Source organism: Strix uralensis, chromosome 18, assembly GCF_047716275.1.
Source record: "Strix uralensis isolate ZFMK-TIS-50842 chromosome 18, bStrUra1, whole genome shotgun sequence".
Classification (NCBI taxonomy): domain Eukaryota; kingdom Metazoa; phylum Chordata; class Aves; order Strigiformes; family Strigidae; genus Strix; species Strix uralensis.
The window spans coordinates 10,476,400-10,492,866 of record NC_133989.1 but is presented as its reverse complement, the minus strand read 5'-3'; the positions used below and the strand labels follow the sequence as shown (position 1 = coordinate 10,492,866).

General features: G+C 36.3%; 2 protein-coding genes across 16 annotated transcripts in view; one reads left to right on the top strand and one right to left on the bottom strand.

The window, feature by feature from the left end:
- NCOA3 (nuclear receptor coactivator 3) overlaps window positions 1–13,642 on the top strand; it is an 86,603-nt gene extending 72,961 nt beyond the window's left edge. For 2 of the 4 annotated variants that reach the window (XM_074888617.1, XM_074888613.1), the window contains exons 14-24: window positions 972–1,107; window positions 2,221–2,412; window positions 2,928–3,167; window positions 4,551–4,677; window positions 5,145–5,316; window positions 6,094–6,390; window positions 7,512–7,616; window positions 8,088–8,313; window positions 8,537–8,711; window positions 9,276–9,417; window positions 10,403–13,642. In XM_074888617.1, coding sequence (XP_074744718.1) covers window positions 972–1,107; window positions 2,221–2,412; window positions 2,928–3,167; window positions 4,551–4,677; window positions 5,145–5,316; window positions 6,094–6,390; window positions 7,512–7,616; window positions 8,088–8,313; window positions 8,537–8,711; window positions 9,276–9,417; window positions 10,403–10,414 — 1,824 coding nt within the window. In that variant the 3' untranslated portion in view covers window positions 10,415–13,642. The remainder of the gene's footprint in view (window positions 1–971; window positions 1,108–2,220; window positions 2,413–2,927; window positions 3,168–4,550; window positions 4,678–5,144; window positions 5,317–6,093; window positions 6,391–7,511; window positions 7,617–8,087; window positions 8,314–8,536; window positions 8,712–9,275; window positions 9,418–10,402) is intronic. The other 2 variants (XM_074888615.1, XM_074888614.1) reach the window with 2 other exon arrangements.
- Window positions 13,643–15,267: 1,625 nt separating this feature from the next.
- Window positions 15,268–16,467, bottom strand: part of SULF2 (sulfatase 2) — a 164,227-nt gene continuing 163,027 nt past the window's right edge. For all 12 annotated transcript variants that reach the window (XM_074888625.1, XM_074888621.1, XM_074888626.1 and 9 more), the window contains one exon: window positions 15,268–16,100. In XM_074888625.1, coding sequence (XP_074744726.1) covers window positions 16,070–16,100 — 31 coding nt within the window. In that variant the 3' untranslated portion in view covers window positions 15,268–16,069. The remainder of the gene's footprint in view (window positions 16,101–16,467) is intronic.

The following is a 16,467-nucleotide window of genomic DNA, read 5'->3' as shown; positions in this document are numbered from 1 at the left end:
TTCCAAATATGTATATATTCAGTGTTCAATGTTTCTGGAGTTGAAATTCCAAGAAATGTCATGATATAGCAAACTATATCACCATGGAACAGCTCTTCTGACAGCAGCAGTATGCTTGTTAGGGAAAGCTGTTCTTAAAATTATGAAGTGTAGGTAATTATATTTAGTTCCGAAGTCACATTTGGAACCTCTTCAAAGTAAATAATGGTCAGTATGGCAGAGTTTACAGAAAACATGTTGATGCCTTAGAACTTGGGTTTCCCAAGTCAGTAATAATTATGTAAATAAAAAAAATTACTGCACAATTTTTATATAGGCTAATGGCTGACTATAAATGAAACACCTTATAACATTTTTTTGAGTACCACTTACGGAAAAGTCAGAGTGTTATAGTACCCAATGTGTAGTGTCAGTACTTGCTTCTGAGATCTAATTAACATATGCAGAGAAGCTTGTTTTGTGAAGATATGAATCCCTTATATATGCAGTTCTTTTTCTGTTAAAACTGCATCTCATTTAAAGACAAATTTTTGAAGAAGGTTATGGCTCTAAAAATCTGTGGGTACTTTTCATGTGTCATTGTGTTTACCAGTGATAAAATTATGCTTTTTGTGTAGTACATTATCACTGAATGGTCCACATTCTTGATGTTTGCTCTCTTTAGTGTTGTTATCTTTGTAATTTGTGATGACCGAAATGTTTATATTCACAGGTGCTTTTTATTTTATTTACGTGTACCTCCAGTTTCTCGTAATTCTCCAAATTAGCCAAGCAGAATACTCTTTAAAGAAAATATAGCTAAATGATATCTGAAATTCTTTGGAAATTGAGAGATAGCCCAAGGTACTGGCAGTGAACTAAAACATTTGGCTCCCAGTTGTATCTTTTAAGATTAGTGAGGAGCTAAATAAAAGCTGAAAGATAGCCACATGATAGTAAATAACCTTGGTATTTTACTGCATCTTTTTCAGATGACTGGAGACTTGGATAATTTGGATGCAATTCTAGGTGATCTGACTAGTTCAGAGTTTTACAATAATGCCATGTCTGCAAATGGAAATAACCTTGCAACAAAGCAAGCATTGTTTCAAGGAAATGCCATATTGGGTAAGGAATTTCATCTAATATCATTTTGGTTTTAAAATTAGAGTTTTCTTCTTACCTGATGTAAATACAATGCATCCTGAAATCCTTGGAGTACGTTCTTGATCTCTCATATCTTCAAGGACAGATGTAATGCAAAATGGCTGATTATGCTTTCACAGGCTATTATGTACACTATTAGCTGTCTTGACAGCACTCACCTGCTAAATACGCAATGAAAAATGTTAACTTCCTTATTTTATGGTTTCTTCTGGGTTTGTCTAACGTAGATTTCTCAGAGACAAGACATCAGGAAAAATGTTTTGAGAGTTGTAAATTAAAAGTGAGAATTCTTACTCCTTACAGATGACTATGGAAATAATATGGGATTGGTGGCAAGCTTTTGATTTCCCACTTACTCTATATGAAAAAATCTTATGGCCTGCAAATTCTAATCAGTACTCCTCCACACTGAAAGAAATGCCCTTCCTTAGTAAGAAGCTGAGTAGGAGGGAAGGATAACCTTGCTAGTAGACCAGCATCATTGCAGTTGTCACTTCCTTTTATAATGTTGTCATCTCTTGATTATAGAGGGCAATAGATTGCTGAGGTAACCTAAGGAGGTGAAACATGGATAATGAGAAATATAAAAACGAATACAGGAACATGTAAGGCTACTGACACTATTGGCTGTGGAGCACAGTGATTTCTGGGTTACTTAGTCTACATAGTTAACAGTGCTCAGGAACACACTGTCTGCATTCAACCTGTTCCAGACAGAACTGTTTGACTTGTTTTTATCTCCATGTCAGAGTAATCCAAAGGCTGGGCAGTCCACTCATATATATCAAGGAGTTGGTAATACTGGTGTGTTTCAAAATGTTAAAAACATTGTTCTTTACACGACTCAAATGAAAATGAACCTTGATATGCCTAGGGCCAAAGGGAACTGCGTTTGACTTTTCCTGTGAAAGGTCCTAACTGTGTACTCAAAATGTGATTTGTGTAGTGAGAAAACAACTATTCCTGGCTTGTTCAAGGTCAAATATATGTGCCTGTAAATAGAACATTTACTTAAGTCATTAATGGTACTTTCTATTTAAAATGTACAGTTGTGTGCATCTTTTAATTCTTTAGCAGGTATGAGGAGTCCCCAGTCTGTGCAGAGTACCCGTCCACCTTTCAGCAGAGCCATGTCTTTAGACAGCCCTGTGGGCTCAAGTGCTCCAGCGAGGAACGTCAATGCGTTCTCCATGTTACAAAAGCAAAACTTGATGGGTGGAAGTCCAAGAATGATTGAAAACCAGGAAAATTTTGGATCAAATCTGGGTTTGTTGACTGTCTACAAATAGATCTCATTGTAAAGGAAGAAGCTTTTATGTAAAAAACGTTGCAAGATTCTAATATGAATTTTGCTTAGAAGAAATCTTAAAGAATATTAATTTTACCATCAGCATATAAATACTTTTTAATTATTATCCTTAGCTAAACTTATAAGAATGTAACTGTTTACTATTTGTGTATTATTACCAGTACCTTACTTTGGTTGTTTTTTTTACTATTTCAAGTTTTGAATTTAACATGTTTTTGACATATAGAAGCAAGAACAAGTCATGATGGCAGTCAGTCATTAATATTATTAAATATATTTAGATTAATGTAGTTGTTTGATTTAAACCTTGGCATGGTAAGCTTTAGATGCTTTTGTAGTTCAGAGAATTGCTCTGTCATTGGCAGGTGCCCTTGTTGTTAAGAAAACCAAACCCCATAAAAATAATTCTAAAACCATAATACATAATGTATTCTAGATGAAAAATTATTGTATTTTCTGCTCTTCGTTATAGCAAGTGCTCCCAACAGAAATGTAGCGATGAATCAGCATCAGTCAGGAGACTGGGGTTTGCCAAACTCGAAGGTGAACAGATTGGAACCTACAAGTTCTGCTTCGATGTTGAGACCAGGACCCGAGTTTAGTGCGTCCCTCCCCAGACCCACGGTGAGCGGCTCTATGGCCGGGCTGCCCGTTCGCTCTAATAGCATACCTGGTACAAGACCAATGCTACAGCAGCAGATGATTCACATGAGTAAGTTCTTTACATTTTATTGTCCTACTTAGCACAATCTCGCTAGTTTCTTAGTAAGCATTCATCATCAGAATCTTTGGTTTTGGTAGAATACTAGCTTTTCATCCAGAAGCTTTTTGAGGTAAAGACTGTTACTGTTCCCTGACTGTTCCCTGACATTTGATGACTTTTAGGTGTTCATTTTGTTTTCTTCTGGTGATATCTGTGTGTTTCACACACAACTAATTCATGCTGAGTCTCCAGATTTTTGGGGGATAATTGCAGTGTATTTAGTGCAGTACTCTGCTAAGTTCCAGGAACTAAATATCATCTATGATCATATCTGAAGATACTAGTATTCTGATTAATTCATTGTACTTGATATAGATTTTTTTTGCTGTTAACTTCTTGGCAATTAGGATTTTTAAAAGATTTTTCTTGGTTATTTCAAAATTCTTCTCACATGGAGTATCCAAATTTCATATAAAACCACATTGCAAATACAGGTTCTCTTTTAAGTATTCATGTTTGCATGGTAGTAAATAAGCTACATGTCTAAAATGTGAAGAGAATCTTGAAGCCTTTGGGTTTTTTTCCTGTTCTATATCTCTAACAAAGGTTTAGCGTAGAGCTGACATTGTCCTGTCTAATGTGCCAATGCTGGCATGCCCAAAAAGGGCCAAAATGGCCAGCGTCATTCCTTTTTTATCTTTTTTATCATGGATGGCTACCGGGGCTGTTACCAGTTCTCTTAAACAGACTTACTGTTCCAATGTGACATGTGGGTATAAGGCTAAATCAGGAAGAAATTTCTGCAGTCATGACTGAGTCAGAGCTCCTCAGTTTAGCTTCCTAGAAATTGTTATTGCTAGGTGATTCCTACAAATACTGGGAAATAATGGGATGACACAAACTCTCCTATGTAGTGCTGTATGGCTCCAAACAGGTAGAAGGAAGGCCGTACTCCCAAAGAGCAAAATGTTGTTGTGTACCTTCTGTTTATTTTGATTTTCACCCTGTTCTGGAATTTAAAATGCCAAATGTTGTTGATGTCACTATGACGACGTATTCTTGCTAGTACCCAGATTTCATTGGCCAGAAAACTTTTTTGGATGTAAAGTTGCTGTATCTGTCAAGTTCTTATTTTAGGGGTTTAAGGATTAAAAATGGCAATTCTGCTCTAACCAGATAACAGCTTTAGATCACTGTCATATTTACATCTGTGATCTGTTATATTTCTGAAATTATCTTGAGTGTGAGTTTATGTATACACTTTAAAACATGCTAATGGAAAGCTTGTGAAGCTGCTTGACAATTTGTATGATCATACACAGTGCTTTATGTGAACACTGGGAGAATGACACCTTTTGTTTTTAAAAAACACACAAATGTTTTGCCTCACAGGGCCAAATGAGATAAACATTGGCATGGGAGGGAATCCGTATGGACAGCCAGGACCATCTAACCAACCAGGATCGTGGCCTGACAACATGCTGTCCATGGAGCAAGCATCGCGGGGTTCACAAAACAGGTAGAATTGGGGAAGATTTTAAGTTTAAATACAACTGTTCACTGTTTGTCAGAAGAATTTAAGACATGGAAAAAAAATTAATGTAACATATACAGTGGGGATAACAGATTGAAGTCAGAATCTGATACCACACTGGATATCTTTTAACCCAGCTCCACAACAGGCATTGCGAACAAAACCAATCAGTCCTTGAGCTGGGAGTCATGGAGAAGAGAGGTGGGAAAACCTGAAATCATGTCTCTGTGGCACATGCAGAAGCCAGGAGAAAACAGAATTTATGTGTGTTCAGGGATACACAGTAGTCGACTGGACATTTTAGGACCTAAATTTGAGACTTAAGTTCTTAAGTCTTACTTCAGTCTTCTGGGTGATTATAGTACTTAGTCATCTCCAGGTCAGTATATTATGTAAAAACTATGTATATGCCTCTATAGTCCATAATGGTTGTAATGTTTTTATTTTTATAGACAATTAGTTAGAAACTCTTTGGATGACCTCTTATGTCCGGCACCAAATATGGAAGGCCAGAATGATGAAAGGGCACTTTTGGATCAGCTGCACACGTTGCTGAGTAATACGGATGTCACAGGGCTGGAAGAAATTGACAGAGCATTAGGAATTCCCGATCTTGTAAACCAAGTAAGTAAACAGAGATTTTGGCCATTTATTTTCAAAAAACCTGTATTATTTTGTTTGCAAAGAAAGTGAAGAGGCCCTCCACACTCACTCTGTCTCCTCACTTCCTTGCCTTCATTTTCCTAAATCTGCCTTTGGAAGCATCTACATTGAGTAGTGATTTTCACTGGAGAGGCTCAGTATTGATTAAGTTTTCCTGTGCATTACAAAAACATGTCATCTTCTTATCTAAATTTATTGTAATATGTCTTGGTATATAGAGAAGTTTTTTTTGGGTGTAAATCTTTATAATTCTATAAACAGAGAATTGTGTTGGGTTTCTTTAGTAAATTATTGTCAGCTGAACTTGGGTTGTGAAATATTTGACTGGCAGTCATGTGTTAGTGAGTAGGATACTTCCCTCACCTCCAGTTCTGGCTTCAATTTGCTTGGCTAGCAAATAGGAAGAAAATTCTATGAATAATGTGAAACTTGCTAACAAACACAAAATCACACTGTCATTTGTACAAATAGCTGTTTAAAAGTGTGGAAAGGCTTGAATAATGATACGGTCTGCCTATATGAGCAGTGTGCAGCAGAACTTATTTTAAAAAAAAATATTATTACTAATAATAACTTTTGATATTTCATTTGACTGGAGACAAAACTAATAGTAATCTGGCCATGCTATCTTCTACCCAAGAAACTTGGTGGTTGTATGTTGTGTTAGCTTTATTGTTTCTTTAGGAATCCTACTTAAAGTATATGTTGCTAGTGAAAACACTTTTGTATCTGTTGAAGGGACAAGCTTTGGAACCCAAACAAGATTCATTTCAAGGTCAGGAATCTTCAGTTATGATTGACCAGAAGCCTTCATTATATGGTCAGCCCTATCAAGGGCAAGGGGCAGCAATGCCAGGAGGTTTTACTAACATTCAGGGACAACAGCCATCCTTTAATTCAGTGATGAATCAGATGAGCCAGCAGAGCAATTTTCCACTTCAAAGTATGCATCCTAGAGCAAATGTGATGAGACCTCGAACCAATACACCAAAGCAGCTCCGCATGCAGCTCCAGCAGAGGCTTCAGGGGCAGCAGGTAATCTTTTGATCCTGCATTTACACATTCTTCTTGTTTTGGAATGGAATAAGGTGCACACTAAATTGTGTTGCTTCACAAATATGAAAATTGACATTACAGCAGATGATTGAAAGGACAGATCTTTCATTTTGACAGTGCTGTTCACACTGAGTGCCTAATTGCTGCAGGAGTGAAGGAACCTTTATTAGGACAAGTGTTTCTCCTTCATCAGCCTCCTTAGCTACAGATGGGATTGGTTCCTGCAGCACACAACATTATTGCTACTTAAAACAGTACTCTTGTACGATGTAGCTCTGGATGATCTCTTCAGCCTTGTTAAGATTTAGTATTTTTTCTGAATCTTGCTGGTATCATTAAATGGGTAGCTGCATTTCTCCTGTAAATCAAATGTTGCTTCTTTTTCACTGTGTTTTCTAACTGATCATTTGGGCTTATTGAAATACAGGTTTGCTTTCCATTTATTGATTTGGTGTCATTTTAGGTATTTTGTTAGGATGAAAGGTGAGAGAGTAGATACAGCCATGTAGACCTTAACACTGGGTTGAAAGCACTGCTTAAAAAACTGCTGCATGATTTCAGCTCCCCATGTGAAAATGCAGTCCTGATACCATATACAATGTACAAATAAAACTTGGAAAACTGAGATAGTGCTGTGTGACATAGAATGGCAATGTGTAATCCTTAGGAAACTGTGTTCTCTCTTGGTTGTTCTGTGACACTAATTCAATTTCTATGCCTTTGGGGTTTTGTGATGGAGAGGGAAGGAGACAGAATTGTATTATTTTGAGCAAAGCTACTGGTTATACCCTTCTGCCCAAAACATGATTTGGAACAAATAGTCTGCTATATATTTATTGTTAAAAAGTGCTAATTTCAAGGGAGGAAAAAAATAAAGCCAGTCAGTGCTGCACTGTTTGGAGGGTTTTTCTTTCTGTGTGTGTTTGAGCTGCATAACCAAATAGCTTTGTACTTCAGGTACGTCAAACAAGGCAAAAATTAACCATTGCACTTGATTAATTTCAAGAGGTCTGTAAAAAGTGTTTGTTGGAGGAGTTGCTGTTACTTTGTTCAGGTACTGATATTTTCAAGCTAATAGTGCTAAAATGTCTTTTTCCAAGTTTATGAATCAAACCCGTCAAGCGCTTGAAATGAAAATGGAAAATCCAGTCAGTGGTAATACCTCAGTGATGAGACCAGTTATGCAGCCACAGGTGGGATCACAGGTAAGTAATTATTACACTAGCCATCTGAAACAGTCATTTTTCAATAAACACATCTTTCACATGTCTGCTTAGAATTTGAACCTTCTTTTGTGGTTCCACAGCATTCCTTTTTGGTTTTTTTCCCCCTGTACAATTAAAAAAAGGTGGTTTTTTACCTCTCTTATTCATTAAATTTCAAAGATTTGTTCATTAGGTCATGCTATCAGCAGTGTGCCAATAGTCTTTTTCATGTAGGATATAACAGCTAATCTACTTTATCATTTGTTTAGCACTAATGACAACTTAATGAAAACCTTGGTCTGATATTTTGATGATTTTTGTACTGCCTGTGGGTTTTCTTAACTTTCTGTTCTGGTAATGGATGTGCTGGGTCTTAGAGTTAGAAAGCGTGTAGGTGATTTGATTGACTCTGACATGATTTCATTTGTAAAAGTGTTTTCTAATATGATTTTTCTTTTCTTTGGGGGATAGCAGCAAGGTTTTCTTAATGCTCAAATGGTGGCTCAGCGTAACAGGGAGCTAATAAGTCATCATTTTAGACAACAGAGGATGGCAATGATGATGCAGCAGCAACAGCAACCTCAGGCCTTCAGTCCACCACCAAATGTGACTGCCTCAGGAAGCATGGATAGTGCTTTGACAGGCCCTCCAATGGCTCAAGTTCCTCCACAGCAATTCCCCTATCCACCTAATTATGGTACTAGTACTAACATGAGGTTTTTTGTCTGTCTGATTTTCTTTTCCCTTTCTTCCTTTACTGTTAATCCAAACTATCTAAATATACTGATCATTCTGAAAAAATGGAAAATACTTCTACAAAAAAGGATGACTTTTTTCCTTTCCTATCATTGCAAGAAGATAAACTAAAAGGTACTAGGTGATGATAACTGAAGTATATTGTCTGTCCTTCATCTTTTAAGGATTAAGCCAACAACCTGATCCTGCATTTAGCAGAGTATCAAGCCCTCCCAACCCAATGATGTCGTCAAGAATTGGACCCTCCCAGAATCCTATGATGCAGCATCCTCAGACAGCAACAATGTACCAGTCCCCTGAGATGAAGGGCTGGCCGTCGGGAAGCATGGCCAGGAGCAGGTGAACTTCACAGTTATAACTTGTAGCTCAAAAATTGTCTTTCATATTGTTGAAATTAGAACCTATGTTAAATAGCTCGTAGTAGGAAAAGGATTTAGAAGAGGTAAAAAGAGTGGTATCTCCAGTATCTGTATTATCCTTGATCCTGCTCTGGTTTAGGAAATAGACTGATTAAATGTATTTTATGCTTAGCTCCATTTATTCGTATTGGATCTCTGCAGTCTTTGTAACTGGAAGCAATGTTCAGTCTTTGAATACTGAAAAAATAACTTGAAGGAAATACAAAAGTTCAGAATAGGATTATAGTGGATGGTACAGCCCTAACAGAAGCCTCCAAAAAGGTTACAATAGGAAATGCATATGCATACTTCTGTGTGTATCTAGAAATTCAAAATTCCTTTTGGGAGGGAAACTTCTGTTTCGATGCTAAACAGGTATTAGGTAGAAACAAGTAAATGCAAAAATAGTTTTATCTTTCATGAGTTGACAGCTGGTGCAGGGAAGGCAATATATCAATGTGTAAACTTCTTGGAAGGTAATTTTATTTGTCCTTTTGTGCTTCAGTTCTTTCCCACAGCAGCAGTTCAGCCATCAAGGGAATCCAGCAGCGTACAGTATGATGCACATGAATGGCAGCAGTGGCCATATTGGACAGATGAATATCAACACCATGCCTATGTCAGGGATGCCTATGGGTCCAGACCAGGTAAGTCGTACATGAAGATTGATGAAAAGATCTGTTGACTCTTTTCCCATTGAGTACAATTTGCTTCAAGCCATTCCTCTGGCACAATCCTGTTCTCATTTATCCTGTTTGTATTTACATCTGTGGACCTACCACTTCTATGTCCCCGGAGAGACCTTATTTTTTATGCTATTTAAATCAAATCCATGATGAACCCAAGCTGTATGCTGTGATTAGCTGTTGACTTTGAAGAATCACAGGTAGGATCAAGGCTTAAACTGCACAAAGGATGCTTAAATACTTCAGAGCCTGGAGAAACCCCAGAGTGTAAAACACAGATTGTGAAAAGCATCTTTAGCAGCTGTAAAAGATTATATATGTAGCTCCCATGAGCCAGACCAATAATCCTGGTAGTACAGTATCCTGGCAGAAGCTGATGATGATACTTATCCTGATACCACCTTAGAATAGCTTGTGTTTGCCTAGCAAGAAACTATGGAAAATTTAGGTCCAGTATTTAAGGGCAAAATGAGCTAATAACAGCAAAGAAGGCTGAAATACTAAATATGCTTTTGCTGTAATCTTTTCACAAAATACCAAGGGATGAGCAACGTAATATTGAGATAACTTAAATTTATTCAAGTAGAAAGTACCTCATGAAATTTTGTCTGAGGTACCTAAGGAAGCAGCCAAAATAATCTGAGGACTTCTGGGGGATAAGGTATTGGAGGACTTTGATATAACAAGTACCTTTTATAAAGAGAGGAAAATGAAGGTGAAATGTCATATTCTCCAAACCCACATGTCATACAGTGAAGATACCCAAATAACATGTTTAAGAAATTCTGGTACAGCATTTCTTTTCTACAAATTTATCTTCAAAGCGGAGCACTAAAATGTTGTTCTGCTTAGAAATTGACAGTCAGTACTTTCCTCTCCAGAATGCAGTATGTTAACCAGTTTTTTCAGCAAAGATGTTTTTTTATTTCTCTCTTTTCTTTAACAGAAATACTGCTGACACCTAGATCCCTATCTTCAAACAAGAATACGCTGTATTAATGATGCACTAGTATTATAAAGGAAAGCTACACATTCTTCACGGCAACTAGTACTGGCCTTACAGAAAGAAATGATTTTTCCTATTAATCACCATGATGTCCTAAGTTACTTCATTCAGAGGAGAAAAAAAGATTCAAAAAAAACCCCAACCCAGCAACATTTTAGTAGAAGCAGTCTCTGTATTACTGTATATTGTGGTGTACAAAAAAGGTCATAAATATTTTTGGCACTCTGCCTCTAGAAATGTGAATTTGGCAATGGCATTTTAGTAGATACATGAGGGGTAGACTCCTGGCATACCTTATCTATTTACTGTAGCTATCCAAAGCCCTTTAACTACAGGCAGACAAAAGTGCCTGGAGAAGTCACGGTGGTAAGAATTTTCTGATTTCTCTAGTAACAATATCTGACAGAGAATGTAGTTCCTAGCCTTGACTCTTTTATATTAATTCCTGAATATAAATGCTGCTTTTAATCTCTTACCCCCAGGAGTCAGGATTTCCCAAGCAAAGTAGCAGTGCAAAGTGAATTGGCACATACTAGTCCAAAATCCTGTCCATTGAAGCCAAGGGGTAAAAAGAGAGGCTAATAAATTTAAATTATTTAAACACAATTGTGACTAATATTTACATATTGATGTGCAGCTGAGTGCACTTTATAAAAGACTATATAATGGATTAATGCAATACCTTTGATAAGGACTTAATATGAAGGTAGGGTGTACTCATGTTCCTTCTCAAACACAATCTTAAGAATTATTGGAAAAGACTGCATAATGTAATGTTTTCTGTGTATGGAAATTAGAGCAATAATCTTTCATCTTTTGGAAAATAACTTCAGAAAACTCAAGGCAAGGCACTGCAGTCTGAATCAGAATTTTGCAGTCTTTTTGTGAATAAATTTTGTAAATATGATCTTTAAGATAATGTATTATATATATGACTTTTGTAGGTCACTAACTCATTTTTGCAGAGTTTGTGAAGCTAAATATTTAACAAAATTGATTTCTGTAAACTCAGTGTAGTTGAGGTCCAAATAGAGATTTTTTTTTTTTTTAATTAAATTTAATGACTTTGAAGCTGGGTGACTTTGGCCCACATCTTTCTCTTCTTTGGTCTTCAACACTTCATTTATTTTTACATCTTTAACATATAGCTTTTTATAAAAGACCAGTTGTTAAATGCTTTCTCCACCTGTGAGCACTTTGTTATGTTTCTTTTTACATAAGACAATTTGATAAGGCTCTGCATTGTAAGATGTTATGACTTGTCATGACGGTCGTGTATTTCTATAATATGTTGCCTTTTCAGTTGATGAATCTGGATTGTGTCTTTTTTGGTCAATTTTAATGAACTCTAAATGTTCTTCAAAAAAGTTTGTCTGTTGCAAAATATTTGTTGTTACATGACATCCAGAAATCTTTAAGGATATTAAGCCACACTTTAACCAAATGTCTGCACCTCATTGGATTGTTCTAATAGTAATGAATGTATTTTCTAAGCAGGTTTCTTTCATATCAGTATTTAAGTCTGGTTACAAATTTATTCATATTATTTGCTAACAGTTGTTGTTCCCCCTCACCCCCCTTTTCATTCCTTGAAATGAAGATCCCTTTGCAGTTTTTTCAGTTTCAGGCAGTTACAAGTCAAACCTCTAAACTTCCATAAGGGATGACCCAGAAATGTTTAAGATGCGTGGTGCTTTTGTTCGGTTGTTCACTGTGTAATGGAAAACTGACTTCTCCCAAGTGAGTAAACAAAAAAATAATCTGTGTTTTGGATTGCTTCTTCCTGGTACTGTAAGCAAGAGGTGGTTTTATTGTTCAGAATATTCAGTGATCTTCCATTTTAATAGAAATAACTTTAGAAATATTCTCAAAAAGTTCATCCTTAGCATACAGCCAGTTGTGTTCCAAAGGGAATGTAGATTCACTTGATCTACTTTATGTAACCCTGCCTCTGCAATTAGTACTGAGTATATAGATCAGGGGATAGTATTTATTTGAAACCTTCAGTCCAATTTGTGTGTTTTTAAATGTAAAACTTTTAAAAGCCTAAGGAACTTTTATCTTTTTTCTTAGAACGTATCTATTTGTTGAGTAAGTGCTGCCTACTGAAGTTGAAAGGCAACAATCCCTTGCTTTTTATATCCAGAGTAGAACAATCTTTGTATTTTGTAGTTGTTCATTGTATTGATGGAAACTACAAACCCTGATTGCTTTCACTAGATGAGCTCTTAAGAGTATATATATACTACTTTATACATCATGCCCTCTTAATTTTTTTAAATGAGTGATTGTTTATACATCTGTGTATAACTGATACATGACTGATGTTCTAAAGGATCATCATTTTCTCATCTGTGTTCAGAATGTTGGAGCTTTCCAGTATCTACTTTTTTGCTGAATCCAAAGATTTTTAGTTTAAACTTGATTGGGGGCGGGGGGGGGGGGGGGGGGGGGGGGGGCAGGGGGCAGGGCATTTTTAAAATGCAATGATGACACCTTTCATGGCAGCACTGTTCCTAAATACTACATCTAGTTTGAAATCTTACCTACTGCAGTAAATAAAACTGACCTTGAAATCTGTTGACATTTAGTATCTCCACCAATTCAGTTTTGGTTCTGTATCAGCAGATTTTTCTGAATGTTTTTAGAAAACCACCTCTGTAAGAGAACAATTAGCTAGTACAACCACCTCTGATCACTGCTGCATGTGTTGTTTTACTACATGTCTCTGTTTCTCTCTTGATCACAGAAACCATGTTTTCATAAAATTTGTATGTAGTATTTTTTTCCAATCTTGGCCTAAAAGTTAGAATATCAGGACCATTTTTCAGTCATAAGGCAAAACTATTTGAATGTTGTACCAATTAGCACACATTTTATTTTAGAATTTATGTGCAGGCTACCCAATGACAGAATGATACAGCAAGTATGAAACCATGTAATTCTGAGAGCAATATTAAAAAAAATTCTCAGGAGAAGGCATACAGTATTGAGAATTGCATTTAAGTTTAGTTTACATTATAAGTATTGCTTGAAATACCTGTATCTTTATTTTGCAAAACAGAAGAATCATGGGGACTGATTTATAAAAGAGTTGGTTGTAAGGTATTACTGCTCTTCTGATTTTTGTGTTTGGATGTTAATAATAATGTAAATAAAGGTTTCTATTTAAAATTAGAATGTGACGACACAGTGTATTAGCTGTCTGATACTTTAAGGCTGATAACTGTATCCTGGGAAGGTCAGAGAAAATTCAGTGCTATTACTGAGGAAAGCTAGGTATAGAAAATGATTTAAATTTTTTCCTAGTTGGCAGTAAAAGCTAAGGGAGTAACAGCTTAGATGGTCTACCTATGAGACCCATTTAGCAACTAAAACTGCACTGATGTTGAGTGGAATTTATGTCTTTCAACTTAAATATCACTCTTTAGCAGAGCTGAAAGGAGAAGAGGTGGTAGCTTTCCCCACAGCATGGCAACAATGTACCTGTCATAAGATAACAGCTGCTGCTTGTGTCACATACAAGTCCCAGAGCCCAGTATTTTGTATAAAGGGACATGGTAACTTTTCAAGCTTCTGACTGCTAACAGGAGCAGTACTGCTGGCCACTCAGGATTTCAGTAGTCGTGCCCTCATCTTGTCAAAGACTACAGGCTGAACACACACATAAAAGGTAAGTGCGTGCCAGCTTTTTTAATCTAACCTAGTATTCTTTCTGCATGCTCACTGAGAAGGGTAGACAGCTAACACTTTTCTCTGAAAAGCAGCAAAAATGTGTTTCTATTGGTGAGTTTAAATTTAGTATTTTTTACTTATTTGTATTGATCCAGATCTTATCTAGCAGATGCTTCTGATAATCTAGCCATAGATTTCATGGATAAAGACAGACAATCATATTATTTCTGTAATTTAAAAAACCTTGCAAGAAAATTTTGGGAAGTGTATTTGACTTACTCATGTGTGATACAAATACAAGCTCAAGCCTAGTTTTACTATATAGCACATATAATGAAAGACCCCACTGCCACTTTCTGAGCAGGTTATTTTTTTTTCTCAGTTCCTAAAATTCAAGTATAGTTTTTGAGTATGGGGGTGTGGTACAGGAGAGCTATGGCCCTTGTGAAATAATTCCACTTGAATTTCCTAATGTGTAAAACCAGGAAGGGTATCAAAATAATTTCTGTAATATATTTTTACACTGTTTCTAGAAGTACAAATTAAGTTTGTGTTTTGAAAAAAAGTACCTCTTTGTTAAGAGTGAAGGCCACAGTTGGTCGAGTCTGTCACTTGAGCTCCCTCCTGCATGGGCCTTTAAAACAGGTAGCAGATTAACATGAAAAAAAGATAAATACAAATATCACTGCTAGTGCCTGTACTACAATGTATTTAATAACATCTTTATGAAAATACTCAAATAGACTCTGTACACTGTGCTTCCTTAGTAAAATGATGGGGTTTTTTTCCCTTTAAAAGCCTTTAAACAGTAACTGTCATTCAGAACATCTACTTTTTTTGTAGACTAAATGATAACTAGATTATTCTTTATTGGCTACAAGTATTGTACTTCTTGGAGCTGCCTTTTTTTAAAATAAATGTAGAAGTTACACTACTAAGCAAATGCTGATTTCTTAAAGGAATTGTTTTGGTTTTGAACATACAATATAATATTACCACATAAAAAAACTTCATACAAATCTGATTTCATTAAAATTTAAGATGTACATTTACTGAAATTTTTCAGTACTTTAAAAATGGATAAATTCTGAAATGTACTATGCAACATTAAGTAACATTTTGAGAAGTGGTGTGTGGGCATTCCACTCTTTTTATTAATAAAATTCTTCACAACCTGAAGGAGTTTATTTTCAAACAGTATGTTGATCAATATTTACACAACCCCTCCAAAAACCTGGCGTCCTGTTAGTCAAGATTTTCTCTAATTTTCCTAGAGGTGTCAATAGGATGGACAAGTAGACATGGAACTAAAACGTATCCTCAGAGGAAATTTGAGAAACATGATGGTGTTGAAAATGTTCAGTGCTGCTTCACTTCAATTCCTGAATCTCTTAGAAGTTCTTTTCCACCATTGCCTTTACCCCAGTTAGAAGCAAAAGTGTCCATGTTTTCTAAATCTTGCTCTATACTTGGCTTTGAAGTTTTCCTCACGACAACTGCAGATAGTTGCGCTGAAAAAGGTTTTAAGTTTACTTCCTCTGTCTTTGTGTGCACTTTGCCCCCCGGGATGGCAATCCTCTTTGGGATGCAGCTGTATTTCCTCTTCTGGCACTTCCTGGAGCAGTGTTAGTGGTGTTGTCTTGAAGTAGAACGCCTTGTGAAGCAGGTGAGGTATAATCCAAAGCAAAAAGCAGGTACAATAGTGGATTTCAGAGACCTGTGTTTCTGAGAGCATTTCCCATAATTTCACTGCATCTATTTAATTCACTCACCAGTGCAAACATTCTATCTATTTCAGCCTCAAAGTTTATCCAGTCCTCCAGGCTAACATTATAATTCTTTCTGAAGTCATACACCTTTTCATTTAGTCTGTACATGGATTCAAGTTCTGGCCACTTTGTATCCTCATGGAGGTGCAGTGGTTGGGGGAGGTTAGCCCTCCCATCCTTCCCACAGTTGTCCTCTTTAAAATAAAACAAACATGAGTTAGCATGTAACATTCTAGTAGAAAGTAGTTAGAAATAAATTTTTAATAGTTCCACATGGGAAAAAACAACTGAAACACTGTGGACCGCCTATAAAAATAGAGCAAGTGGTACATGACAGAAACAATCTAACTGTGTTTGAAACTTCACCCTGTATGAAACTTGTAGCTCATTAATTCTAGCTTTGTTTTGGTTCTATAGCCAGTCAAATATTACCACTCACTGAGCAAACCCTCTTGGTCAAATTCCTTGAGAATGCTAGACCATGCCTATTCAGGTACTTGCACAATTTGAGCGCACCTTATGATTTTTAATGATCTAAAGCCTTGACCTTTTTAAGGGGAG